General features: G+C 35.8%; 1 protein-coding gene across 3 annotated transcripts in view; it reads left to right on the top strand.

The window, feature by feature from the left end:
- The first annotated feature begins 63 nt into the window (after positions 1 to 63).
- SLC35F5 (solute carrier family 35 member F5) overlaps positions 64 to 13,986 on the top strand; it is a 33,882-nt gene continuing 19,959 nt past the window's right edge. Inside the window, exons 1-8 of one of the 3 annotated variants that reach the window (XM_085320965.1) lie at positions 64 to 134; positions 1,179 to 1,230; positions 2,527 to 2,597; positions 4,796 to 4,868; positions 8,331 to 8,472; positions 9,616 to 9,759; positions 12,101 to 12,163; positions 13,413 to 13,494. In XM_085320965.1, the coding sequence (XP_085177091.1) occupies positions 8,338 to 8,472; positions 9,616 to 9,759; positions 12,101 to 12,163; positions 13,413 to 13,494 (424 nt within the window). In that variant the 5' untranslated portion in view covers positions 64 to 134; positions 1,179 to 1,230; positions 2,527 to 2,597; positions 4,796 to 4,868; positions 8,331 to 8,337. Of the gene's footprint in view, positions 135 to 179; positions 1,231 to 2,523; positions 2,598 to 4,795; positions 4,869 to 8,330; positions 8,473 to 9,615; positions 9,760 to 12,100; positions 12,164 to 13,412; positions 13,495 to 13,986 lie in introns of those variants that run through there. The other 2 variants (XM_085320964.1, XM_085320963.1) reach the window with 2 other exon arrangements.

Genomic DNA, 13,986 nt, shown 5'->3' with positions numbered 1-13,986 from the left:
CGGTGCGGGGGGCCGCGGCGCATGGCGAGGCCTCCCTCGGCCCTCTCCCCACGCGCGTCCGTGCCAGCCGCGGGGCCGTGCGTGGCGGAGGGAGGCGCCGCGCAGGGGCTGCGCGCCCTGGAGCGCGCTCGCAGGTGACCAGCTCTGTTGCCCCGTGTCCGGTGCTCCCCGCACGTCCGTGTTTCCCTGCCCGGGTCCGTCCTGCCCCCTGCACCGCCTAGCGCGTGTTCTAGCTACAGATCATGTTTTCCGCGTGACTGCGGGAGGGAGACCCATTTTTCCTCCTCTGCGATCCCTCAGGCTGAAAAGTCATATTCCTTTYTCCTCAGGCACCCCGTTCTGAATGCGCTTAAGGAAGTCTGTTGACTTCCTGCTCTTCATCGTTCCTGCTGCTTTTCCCCGAGGCAGGCAGGAAGGAGAAGATCCTATGTAGCCTCTGAAATCGTTTCTGAATGCAGTGTTTTGAGTGTTTCTGACGTGCCTGGAAGGCTCAGCTTTCAGATGTGAGAGTGACATGCAGCTTTGGAGGCTGTGGTGTCTGTTGCCAGCAATCGGTGGCAGCTTATCCTGTGACAAAGTGTGATCTGTTTARATATTGCATTAGATGGATGACATATGTGAAATAGATGTTGCTTGTAATGCTTGGCCAACATTAAATGTGTTAACTATCCGTGCTTGTGAGGTGTCTGTGGTTCTGTACACACAGAACCACAGAATGGTTCAGGTTAGAAGAGAGCTCTGGAGATCATTTAGTCCAACTCCCCTACTCAAGCAGGGTCACCTACAGCATGTTAGACAGGATTGCACAATTCATATAAAAAGGCTTTGGGAGCTTGGCACTAAAAATTTTCTTCTGATGTTATTGGAAGAACATGGGAAGGAGAGCAAGGTCAAGTTCAGTTGTCAACTTTCATTCTGCCAGCTTGAAACTACTGTGTTTGTAATCTGTTGTGGTAGTAGGTGTTAATGACTAAAAGGGTTGTAGTCATACTAGGATGCTGTATGAAGGAACCTGGCTTGTGGGTTAGGTACTGTATTAGCTGGTAAATGTTGACAAGTTTGTAACAAGTTAATATTAAACATTCCTATTTCTGTRTAAGAAAATTGTGTTTTTAAAGCAAACCATTTGAGCAAGTTCTGAACGGGAAGCTTTCTCAAGTGTTCCTATTATTCCTTAGATACCAAGATCCATTTGTGGCATGACAGTTTGATACTCTGTTATATTTTCAAGTAAGTATTATGTGTATTAATGGATTCCTAGAGTATGTCTTTATATGAAGATGAATTTTCTTATTTTGCTACTAAAATAAGTGTTTTCTATGCATATTTTGGCCTTGCGTAACTTCTTATTTAGTTAGGAATGGTGATCTCTACCTGCAATACTGAGTGTTGGCATGAACATATGACTTCAGTTTCCTTCCTCGGTCCTTCACTTCGTTATGTATGATGCTACCAAAAACTTTCTTTGAGTAAGGATTATAGGGCTTTAGTAACTATAATTGTCATGTTGCATAAGACTCACCTTTCCATCTCTTCCAAAGATTCTCATATTTATACTCATCTAGTGATACCTCTTGACAGTCGAGTGGAGGTCAGAGTTGTGTTAAAATAGCATTGCTTTTCAGATTTGGAAGAATGGCTCTGGAATGGTCCATCAGTTTACTTTCAGTTTTCCTCCAATTAGAGTTGAAACAACCTCTGTTTATTGGTAATCAAATATAAAATGAGAATCACCTGCTGACATTATACGTTAAAGGAGGGGGTCTGCTTGTTATTCAGAACTTGTCTTATTGGAGCAGCTGGTTTAACAGGAAAAACTAAAGCTATTTCTTTTACATGCAAACTTGTCTTGGTACATAAGATGGTCTTTCAAATTATACATGAAATAGTCTTGAGTAAATATAAGGAAAGATTTCAAGTTTGCACTGCAATCTGTTGTGACTGAGCTGCTGTTTTGGGTCTCTTGTTAGAAGTTTTGTTTTTCTTTTTTTTTCTTCCCCCTTCTCGTAAAGGAGCTAGAGGCAATTCTCCTATGTTGCAATGATTTGGTAATTTCTTTGTGCATAGTGATGTTTTCCCTAATCATCAGCAGAGCAAAAGCTATTTCATATTTTTTGAACTTATAATTTTCCCTTTTGGTGTTAAACTTTTAACATGAAAGAAGTGATGATCTGCAAAGAAACTCTTGATGCTGTAGAAATACAATTGTTCATGAAGTATCAACTGTGGAATTACRTGTCCTGTCCTTAGAAGTCACCTTTTGCATGTTCATTATAGTAAAACAAAGTTTTATCTTTTGGAGTTGGAGAAGCTACTCAGCCTGTTGACTTCAGTGTAATCAGCTAGGTGAACACTCCTTCTCAACAGCTCTGTTACACAGTGAGACTGTTTTTAACTTATGCTACTCCACAAAGATAAGTGCTGAGCTCAAAATGATCTAGAATATGATATTCTAGAATGTTTAAAAAGCAAAATACAGTGTCATGAAAAGGCTCATTAAGAATGTTTTTTGTTTGTTTTCAGCAGAAGGACTTCACGTAACTGAATGAAAAATGATTCTGCAAGATGACCGTTCCAATTCTAACACAGTTAAAATGGTAAAAAACAAAACAAAACACCTCCCCCCCCCTTGCCTTGAACTCCATGCTATTTGTTGGAAATTATAATGATGTTGAGAAATATTTTTTAAATCAATATATAAATCCAAAGGTCTAATTAAAAGTTATGTGGAAAGCGTTTTTCCAAATAACAGAAACAAAAGGGTTTGCGTAGGCTAAACTTTCTACTATATTTAGTAAGGTATTGTATTTACTTTAAAATCAACATTTTTATTTCAGCATGTATGTCTTATGGTAGCTTAAGCTTCTCGTAAATCTTTGTGTACTTAGTGGATTAGATGACCTGTAATTATGAAGCCATGTTTTTTGAGTGAAGTGTCTTGCATAATTGCAATTCCTTATCCTGAAATGGATTTATTATTGATAATAAGCATTGAACAGAGTTCTGTCTGGTCAGCTCCACAGAGGAATGCAGCTCCCATTAAGTCAGTACCCTGAGAGACGGTCAGTTTAAGTTTTGCATAATAACTAAATTTAGATGCAAACTACTTACTTGAGTACAGCTAAAGTGGATTAAGTAGGGCTGAAAATAATTGTTTGAATGGTATTTTGCTCTTAGCTATATTCAGTTTAGTACGGATAGTGAGAAGAATTTTTAAGTACCTTTCAGCCTTCTATTTATTTTGTTAACATATTCAGTTACATCTTCTGCGTGTGTGTTAGGCATACACAAACTGATCAAACTATGTATGGATAAATGTCCTTTTTCTTTGTTCTTGATTATTTGGGTACTGATCTTAATCTCCATTTAGGTTGATAATGTAAGGAAAATATGACAGCAGTTACTGTTTATATGCAAGGGCACTGAACTGAAAAAGCATTCAAAATCTACTGTAAGCATAGGACATGTGATGTACAAAACGGATAAGCATATGTCCATGTTTTCAAACTGAATCTTTAAAATCTTCTTACCCATTTTTAGTTCAGTAGACTCTGTATGGCAAATGGCTTAAACTTGTTGGGTGCTAAGCAGCTCATAAATCTTGATGAGGTCAGTGGGGGCTGAATTTGTTAATAACTATAGGTCTGAATCATAGGCTTACATGATCCATCTTTGTAGTCCACCTCTTAACCTAGATTAAAATAGGTGAAGAGTATCTGTTTACTTTTTACCTTCTATTCACAGTTTATAAACTTTTAGCTATGGTTGGCAGATAATCAAAGGTGAAATTTAGGATTTTTTTTGTTTGTTTTGTTTTGCCCTCAGTGCTACCTCTGTACTATTAATTTGTGACTCATTAATACAGGATGTGACTCCAGTTGATACAGGATATCCCTAAAACAAAGAGCTTAGCAGAGTTCAAAAGAATTAGACACTTCCATGAATAAGAAAGAAAAGAGAACTTCCAATACTTCTGAGCAATAAAACTTAAGTCTTTATTCTTCTTGGTTGTCAGTTGCAGAGTTTTTCTGCCTCCCTTTGGAGCCCTATATATTTGCCAGTATCTGGACTGGCTGATTGATGAACAGCTGATTGGTCTCATGGAATACTTTTTTTTTCTCATTYCCTCATGGATAGTGTTTATTCTCCTGCATAAAAATTATAAAATGGAGGGGAGGGGAAGGAGGGTTGTTGAGCTTCTTTATGGGATCTGAGCTTTAAAAAACAGTTTCAGATCAGTGGTTATTTTTTGTTTATTTTTTGATACTATGATAATAYGGTATCAAATTAAGGAAGGGTACTGACCTTGCACCAGAAATGACATAAGTGTTTCATCTTTCTAGATTATTCTAAGGGCAGAAAGCCCATATTTTCTCCCCTGTATTCTTAAATCTAACATTTACGTTGTTTGCTTAGGAATGCAGGCTGAAGAAAAAAAGTTCTTTCCGCTTTATTAGGAAGGTTACATATCTCTTCTTCCTCTGTATAGCTTAAAAAATAACTATGTAACATGATCAGCATCTTCACTTTCATATTAGGCTCTTCCATTTAATTAGTGAGGAAAGGACTGTGTCATTTGAAATAGCGGATATGATAAGTGATCCTGTTCCCTCGCACTTCAGTGTTGTCCTGCTGGCATTTTTGATATAGACCAAACTGTTCAGGTTTTGTATCTGTATGTCTTTAACGTCCAGGACTTGAGCTGTAGCAGATACTCTTTGATTTTTATTTTTTTAAAAAAGTTTTGCAAAGAGAAATGTGTAAGAGATATATATATCAATTTTTTTTTTTTTAGGAGACTGTCTTCACTTTGACGTGATATGTGAAGTTTGCTAGTTTTCTTTCTTGTTTTGAAATCATTACAGAAGGTATGTATAAGAAAAATAAGTCTTACTCTTTTATGTTCGTTTTTATCAGAGCATATTGCCATCAATGTTCAGAAACCAAATAAAAAGAACAGTGAGGTTTTATTTTGTTTCAAGTTAATTATATGGGCATATCATCAGTAAGTGGGATAGCGTGGCTGTCCAGAACTTCACAAATATAGTTTCTATCTGTCTCTACATTCTACATGAAGTTTTACAAGTTTTAGTTCTGTCTTAAAACTTAGTGTGTAAGCTTCAATAGGGTTCTGTTGCTTTGCTTTATTTTGGTAAATTGTGGGTTGGATATGGAAGGTCAGATATTAAAAAAGACATTGTTCTTATGAGGTAACACCAATTCAAAGCAACATTGTAGGCTTTTTAAGCCAGCTAGTAGCTTGAAGGTACTTCTTGCTGCCTGTAAAGACATTGTAGATACCCTTTTGTGTTCAGCTTTCTTTCCTTGTTATAAACAAGAAATAGCTATATTAGGCTCACAGAAATGTTAACCAGGCACTTTGCAGTCCGATGAGCAAATAATAGCTGGTGGTATTGTAATGTTTTTTTTAAAAAAAATTGAGACCTAAGTATGGCCTTTTTAATTGGAATTTTAAAATTTACTGATCACAGATTAAAAAAAATGGTGCAACATGTACTTATATGCTGAATAACTTCATATATAGTCTCATATCTGTGAAGTACTTGAGATTCTGCCATACTTTACTACTTTTTCACTGAGGGATCCTTATACAAGGAATTTGTGTGAGTAGTGTAGACAGGCTGAGTACAGTGCTAAATAACTACAGAATATATGTGGTCTCCATGAACAATCTGCATGTACTGTATGCTTTGAACCAGTATATGGTGTGAGCAGAGGAGTTGGGCATGTAATGCAGAAATGTCTAACAGATCAGGCTACTATGATTCCTCCCTGTCTCCAGCCACCTATACTACTGTTACTGCACAGCACATCAGTGCTGAAAGGCTAGAGTGGCTTTCATTTCTAGTGTACCTTACACCTGTTCATGTATCACACTGCTGCAAAGAGATTTCTTCCTTCTAGCGCCTTTGGAACTCTCTTGTGCACAGGTTCCGTTCTGGCTGCGTGTCATCCAAACCTATGAATGGCTTGGTTTTTTTTTTGGGGGGGGGAGAAGTGTTTTTATTTTTTTGTGTGTGTGTGTATTTCATAAGCTATTAATCATAATAAAACAGAAGCAAAATTTGTAGAGAGAAATGTGTAGTATCTGTTAAACCAACGCATACAAATTGGAAGAAAAAAACACACATACAAGCTTTCAAGTACTAAAATGTTTGTTAGCTCACTCAAGCTTAAGATAATATCCATAGTTRCTCTTTGAGAATAAGCGTTTTCTTCTTTAGTCCATATCAAATAAAACCTGCCATTCCTTGCTGTGTTTTTCATAACTTTACTCCTACCWACTTACAAGCTTTTCTTCTGTCAAGTCCTCAAGTCCTCCATTTTATCAGCAAAGCAGAATCATTATCCAGGACTAATGCCCACACATGGAATATATTAGCATAGCTCTAGTGATACAATTATACTTCAATAGCTCTGTCTATGGAAAGAGGCTGTTTGAAATGCAGAGGAGGAAAAAGTGGGAAGATTTGAATATGGCAGAGACTGTACAGCAAAGGAGAGAACTGAGACAAAGGTGGGAAACAGTGTAGTGATCTCTAAAGCACTTGTGCATATCTAAAAATCTGGATCATTAGTCTAAAGAACAGGCTGATCTGTTTATGGAAACATTAAACTGCTAAAACCTGTAATGATTGAACATCGTACTGATGTTGATGATGAATAGTGATGAACATCTTACTGATGTTCACTGGCAAGTATTAATTTTGAAGATCTTATTATTGGTCGACTAAGGAATGAGATGTCTGTCATCTGTCTAAATTTATATTTGAAACTTTTTAATTATAAAATTGAATATCTTTCTAAATTTAGGTCTTCTGTGAGCAGCCTTAAAGACATGAGACTATAGATTCTAGCTCTGAATGTAAGAATGCATGCAAGTCTGGCATGCTCATATTTAGCATTTAGGGAGTACTTTAATGGTCTCTTTCAACTTCAGTGTTTTTGATAAATGTTAATACCTATTTTTAGTACAAGTGTTGCAAAGTCAAGCCCTCTAAAGTTAGGATGTGCCATTTTTTTAGGCCAACACAAACAATATCAAGTCTATTCTCTTATGTTTGCTGTGTACATGTATTCTGCCTACTGAGAGAGGGAAAGAAATTTYATCATGATTTATTTACACACTGTTGTAATGCTCATCTCCTTGTAAATTTTTACTGGTAACTGTATGTAGTCTTCTATCTCATTTTTGCAGTGTCATATTTTCAGATTTTTTTTATTTTTGAACTGTGTACTCTTTCAGTATGTAAGAGCAGTGTTTGCTATAAGCATTTAAATCTAGCCATGCTTTTCTGATAATTCATCAGAATTGCTTAAATTGAGATCTTTTTTGTACTACCTTGAACAAGGACTTCTAAAGGCTGTGAGGTGCATATATGAAAATGAAAACAAGTTTGTATATGTCAGAATCTGAATTTGTTTATGATGTAGATACTGGTATGTGTGTAYGATTCTGTAATACACTCTTGTACAAAGACGCCCTAAGCACAAACCTGCATTACCATTGTACTTTTGGTTTCTCAACAAAAGAAGTGTTCTTRTTTGATTATTTCTGTGCAACATACTAGGTGCACAGTCACATTTATAATCACATTGTTGGGGATTTTTTTAATAAGCAAAGCTTTCTGTTGCATATATTGTGTGCTTACTGGTAGTTAAAAAAGATTTTTCACTAGAATTAGTGCTTGTACTTCATAAATTACTAGATAGGTATATAAATCTTCTGGTATGAGGTCAAGGGTGCATGTAATTTAATTCTGTGAGTTTACAATTAGATATTTGTTCTTGGGGCAGAGAGGGGTGTTTCCCCAGCACCTAAAGGGATGGTAAATTACCCAAATGTGTTGCCATGTCTACAGAAATATTTGACTAATGCTGAAGTTTAAACATGCAAGTCTCTACCTTTAGTGGAATTGTGTTCAACACAACACATCAAACTAATTCCTACTGTAGCCTCGGAGTATCTGAATCTGCCAAAATGCAATGGTCTCARAATTTACCAAACTTGTACTATAGTATTTCCAAAAAGGCGACATTGCATGTTTTACCTGGTTTTTGCTTACTTCAATGGCAAACTTACTTCCATGTTAATACACTTTCAAAAAGTCGAAGTTTACTTTTTAGTTGTCCCTAATGTCTCTGAAAGTATCATGCCAGGTCAATTAAAGATCTACTGTTAACAAACATAAGCATATGTTTCTTGGCATGTTGGGTCCATTTCATATATGTGAAACAGTTGATCCTTCACACTATCACTTTCTCTTGTTTTAATCTTTTGGTTTTATTCCTTTTAAAATATTGAATAGGTTACAAATGGTGTGGGTTTTTATCATGAATCGAATGAGCTCCCAGAGCAATTCATCCACTCAACGTAGGCGAATGGCTCTAGGAATTGTCATTCTTCTCCTTGTTGATGTGATATGGGTTGCCTCTTCAGAACTTACTTCTGTAAGTATTGTTCCATGCATCTTAAAATAAAATAAAAGCCTGTATAAGAGAGAATCCCAGGGCGATTACAGTATTTCAAAAACTCAGTAAATATTTTAGCATAATGTTCAGTATTCTTTTCAGTATGGGGGGGGGGGGGAGAAGGACAGTGCCTTCAGATTACAGAAGTAACCTGTATACGCTAGAAGTTATGAACAAGCACAGTTTGGTGACTAGTGCTTTCAAGGTGGAAGGTGTTACTAGTTTATTAGTTTATGTTGGTTTATTTTCAAGTACTCACTATAGTTAGTGAGGTCATTTGTTTATTGGCGTGTTGATTAAAATAATGCACGAGCTTTTCCCTGGAAGTAAATGAGTTGTAGCATTAAAATCTAGGTAGCATGGTAGATTTTTATTTCAGACACCTAAAAATCTAGGACCAAAGGTCTAAGGAGTCATTGACTTAACTCATGTAATTGCAGACAAGTTTATGCTGTAATCTAATTTGTATATTTACCATTTTAAAACTGGTCTGGTATTTACTTCGCATTAAAATATAATTCTTAAAGCTTTGGCAATGAAAATTGAGGGTCTTTTGATAAATTCTTATGAAGTTCAGATTTTTGAACTGTTACTAAGTAGCTATGTTCTATATCAGATGTTTCTGCATAACATGCCGCATTACTCTAACTAGAATTTTTTTTTCAGTGAGCTAGAAGTACTACTGATCCTGAAATGTTACTTAATCAAGAACTAAGACCCTTTTCCTTTCAATTATGACTACTATAATATTGCTTACAAAAGTGGTCTTTTATTTAGAAAATATTTGTATGTAAATGTACTTTCAGTCGTCTTTTAGTTCTATAGCATATCCATATGTTGCCTCTTTAAATAGAAGTAAAAAACAGTTTTCCTCTGGTGGCAGAATATCTTACAAAATGGTTCAGTGCCTTCTTGTTGACATTGAAGATAATTTGGGAGAGGGCATCAGTAGAATAGGTGGTGCCACTTGTCTCTTTTGGTCATACATGCCAGAACTTGTGGTATCCTGGTTTTAGGAACCAGGCTATTTTGGATCGTATACTTAAAACTGTTCATTGATTTTATGTATTCTGACCTAATTTGTGAATAATTTTGGATACTATAATTATTTTCTTCCCACAGTATGTTTTTACAAAGTACAACAAACCCTTTTTCAGTACTTTTGCAAAAACATCTATGTTTGTTCTATATCTCTTGGGATTTATTGTTTGGAAACCATGGAGGCAACAGTGTACACGTGGGTTTCGTGGAAGGCATGCAGCTTTTGTAAGTATTTTAACTTCATAAATGTTACGATTTTTGTGGAAGTGTGTATAGAATAATTTAAAATAATGTAGGAGGGAATAGAGACAGATGAACTTCAGGTACTTGTGAAATAATGCTTTCATAGAAGCTGAATAACAGCTAAGGCAAAGGTAGTGATTGTAAATAGTCTTTTGAGCAAAAGAAAATGAAAAAGCATTTTGAAATATTGTAGGAATCATAAGAAATGCTCTACTGGGCCAGGCAGTTGGCCTGTCTAGACTGGTATTTTGTCTTGGACAGTTGCAGAAGATGATTGTTTTTTAAGAAGAGCTTCTGAGCCTTACTGCTGTCTGTGGTCTGTTTTCTCTTACCTCATCAACACATGTAAGCAGTTGAGTCAGTATGCTAACTAACATTGTAGCTAGTGACCTTTTTTCTCTCTAGAACTGAGCATTGCATGCTAAGAGAGTTTGATTGTTTTTTTTAAAGCCATATTTAGGAAAGGATGGTAGAATTATACTTTTCTTGTTCATGTTGTATTTTTGATGGACTTCATGCASATGAATGGCTTTATATTGCCCGTCTTAGACCTTGGTATATTTTATGCTAGTGCCTAGAATTATTGGCATATCACAGAAATAGATAATTTTTCCAAGTAAATTAGAGATGTCTGGAAGAGTACTTGTTCTGTGCCAGTGTTTTGGAATGCTAAACAGCCAGATTCAGGAAATGGTAAGGCATTTAGTCTGGTGCTAATCCCCCATTAAAATAACCAAAAAGATGATCCAAGAACATGCTGTTAATAAGCTATTTTCTGTAAAGATATATTTATATGAAAAGAAATGATTTTACTCCTGTATATCATGTTTCATTGATAGTGATAGTTGTAGATGTAACATGCTTAAAAATCATTTGGCTTAATGTCGTATAACATTGCAGTTATAAAGTAGCACACAGCCTTGTGTGTTAAAGTCTTGTATCAAACAAAATACATAATTTAGAATTTACTGACATCTCAAAATAATTTTTAGTTAATCAGTCTTTGATACGAAATGTTTGTGGGTAGCGTGGCCCATGTGTTAGGCTTGGTATTCTTTAGGAATTCTATAGATTATCTGGAAATAAACAGAATTTACAGATTCTTTATTGGCAGTAATGACAAACAATAGCAAAAGGGAACTAGTAAAGGACAATGAGTTATACGAGCAGTTAAACTGATCAACTTTACCAAATTAGGCCCATGCAAACCAAATACATGCAAATAAAGCCATCAGTGAGCTAGAAATAATCAATCTGAGCAGACTGGTAGAATGTGCCTAGAGCAGAGGTTGGGTTTGTGCTGAGCAGATGAATCCAGTGCAGTGCTGTTGCAAGGAAGAGGTAATGTGATCCTCTGTATTAAMTGGGCAACAGTGAATAAGAGTGCTGCATCTGTCATGGCCATTTGTGGCATCTACAAGGCTAATATTGGAATTCCATTATTTCTTTCTAATGCTGTAAAATAGTTTTCCTCTAATAACTCATAGGAAATAGCAATTAGTTTTGATTCCAGCATAGTTTGAAAGAACAGTGTGAGAAAGGACTGTTATTTGCAGCTTGAAATAAGATACGTATTTTCTTTTTTTTAAGTAATTTAGTTAATAAACTCTATAGTATCTGCTGTTAGAGTGCATTGTGTTTGTCAACCTGGAACCAAGATGGTATGTTTATAGTCTTTATTATTATTTCAGTAGTGATTGTAAATTCTTGTATRTTAGTTTAAGTTCCTTTAATTCAGCTTTATTTAATAGCTCTTCTACCAACATGGTAATACAGCAAGCTGCAGGTCTGGGTACAGGGTTGGCCGTGCTTGTTAGGGTGCAGAAAGAGGAAAAGCATGGTACTTGAGCTCACCCTGACTTAAGCCTTGTTAAAACTAAAGCAGAATTCCAGATTATTATGCGAAGGAACCTTGCCTCAACTGATTGTTAAATCAAGAGTGCTGTTGTAACATCTGCATGATAATTTGGTGAAGTGTATTTCTAGTATGTCTCGCTGAAGCTGCATTTTACAATTTCTTCCATTCTGACATCCTGATCCTGCACAGATAGGTGGATAGGCAGTTGAAGCCATCGGGGCTCTCCAAGAGGGACAGGAAATTACTTAACTGAAGTTCTTTACTTAACATCTAAGCCTTCTTTTTTTTTTTTTTTTTTTTTTTTTTTTTTTTTTTTTTTTTTTTAAGGATATATATGTCTGGGGGGAGAATGTTGACAGAATTATGGCAAAAGGTATCAAGAAGCCTGTTCTCAAAAAAAAATTTTTCAGTTACTAGTAACTATTGTGTCTTGATAGATCATTACATTTAAGGTTCTATAATTAGTTTGCAGATGCTGAAGGTTATTTTGCTGCCTGTGCAACAGACAACGCTGTAAACAGTTCTCTGGTAAGTTCATAATTTTCGAATCTTAATGCTTTGTTGTAATATAACATCGTTATCACACCTTCTTGTTTAAAAATATTGTCCACTTAAATGTAACAGCTTTCAGCAAATGGGAATAGTTTAACTTTGCTTTCAATGCAATGAAAATAATTAGTAGTCGTAAGTGTTGTGAATAATGCCATTACTTATTTGAGAAATACAAGTTCCTGACTCAGTGAAATATTTATTTGAATGTTTCTGTCATAGTTTGACTGTGAAAGAAATGTCTATGTCATACAAAGGAAGCCTTTACATGTTCAGCTCAGTAGCTGCCAAAGCAAAATGTGGAGAGCTAGTGGTAAAGCCAAACATCTTCCAAGACTAAGGCATACAGCAGAATCATTCAGTTAGCTGAGTGTCTTGTATACTGTGATCCTGCATTGCAATTTGAGTGAAAAATGGACTGCCTTCTTTCTTCCAGTGGATGGGAAGGGATTATAGTTTACTGAATTAAGTGTCAGTGCTGGTGTTCTGCTGATAAACTAAATTACCAGATTGCTTTTTTTATTATTATTATTTCTTATCATCCATAAATTATGGCTTCTTACACCTCTGTTGGTGAGACTGCTTCTTAATCTGGATACCTAAATTGAGCCTGGATACCTAGCTACACTCTGAAATTTTCTAGTTCCTAATAAAAATGCAAGTAACAGAATTCTTTTACAGCTAATTTTAATTTAAATAAGCAGCTTACTACTTGTTTTGTTGGAAGTAGTTAAGCAATCAAAATTTCTGCTAAGAGTTTCTGTATGTTGGAGTTCCTTTCCCAAAGTTTGTTTGACACTTAGCTGTAGTCCATCAACTACTCAGGGTTATGGGAGAAAAATTAGTGTGCATTGAGATTTTTGGTATACATTTTGTGTCTAATTTAGTGTTTGAACAAAAGCTATAGATCGACTCAAATTTGTGTGAATTTAAGTTTTTCCCTTTTTTAATTCGTATTTTGAATTTTGAGGGAATGTTCATAARGATATACGCACTATTAATTGTATCTGAGTGCTGCATCTTTTATTTAATATAAAATATAGATAACGTATGACAGACTTCTTCACAAGCCTACCCAGTGTGCCAAAACACTCCTTAAAATTTAATTCTGTTAATATTTCACCAAACTTTCTTTTGTATTTTGTTTCCTAATACRCTAAATTAATTTTACTGCTTCTAGTTTAAATATCCTGCTTAACTGTATTTTACTTATACTGATTCATTTCAGAGTGAACCTTTATATGTTCCTGTAAAGTTTCATGATTTGCCAACTGAAAAAAGTGGCAGTAATAATAGTGATGCAGAGAAAAGTGAGTAAAGATTTTTGGAATGGTGAAATGTCAGTTCTTTGAAAGGGTTGTTTTCCTGTTTGTTCATATAGCCTCTGTCGCATTGCAGGACTTGCTGTGTGTGTGTGTCTCTCTCTTCCCCCTTACCCCTTTAAAGCTGTTATTACAAGCATTGCAGTTGTGTGTATTTACTTTCAGGTAGAGAAAACATAGGCCTCTTGTTCAGTTTACCTTTCTTGGTCACTACAGATCCAGCCTATGTTTATCTCAAGGGACCAACTGGGTTCATTACTTGTGATTCTTTCCTTCTGGGCTTGTATGACCAGCAGCACTGAGTCAGCCTCTGGAAAAACAAACTATTGTCCCTTTTAGAGCAGGAGCAAAGCAGTCAAAGTAAGAATTTTAACAGTCTATGTGCATTCCGATTTTATTTAAGCCTCCCTATCTTGTGATAGTAGCTGTCCCAGATGACTAATGAAATATTGGCTATCAAAAAGATTACAATAAACTAAA

This window comes from Rhea americana, unplaced genomic scaffold, assembly GCF_003343005.1.
Source record: "Rhea americana isolate MKP2758 unplaced genomic scaffold, rheAme1 scaffold_67, whole genome shotgun sequence".
Taxonomy (NCBI): domain Eukaryota; kingdom Metazoa; phylum Chordata; class Aves; order Rheiformes; family Rheidae; genus Rhea; species Rhea americana.
The sequence above is the reverse complement of the archived record's forward strand: the minus strand, read 5'-3'. Positions and strand labels throughout refer to the sequence as shown.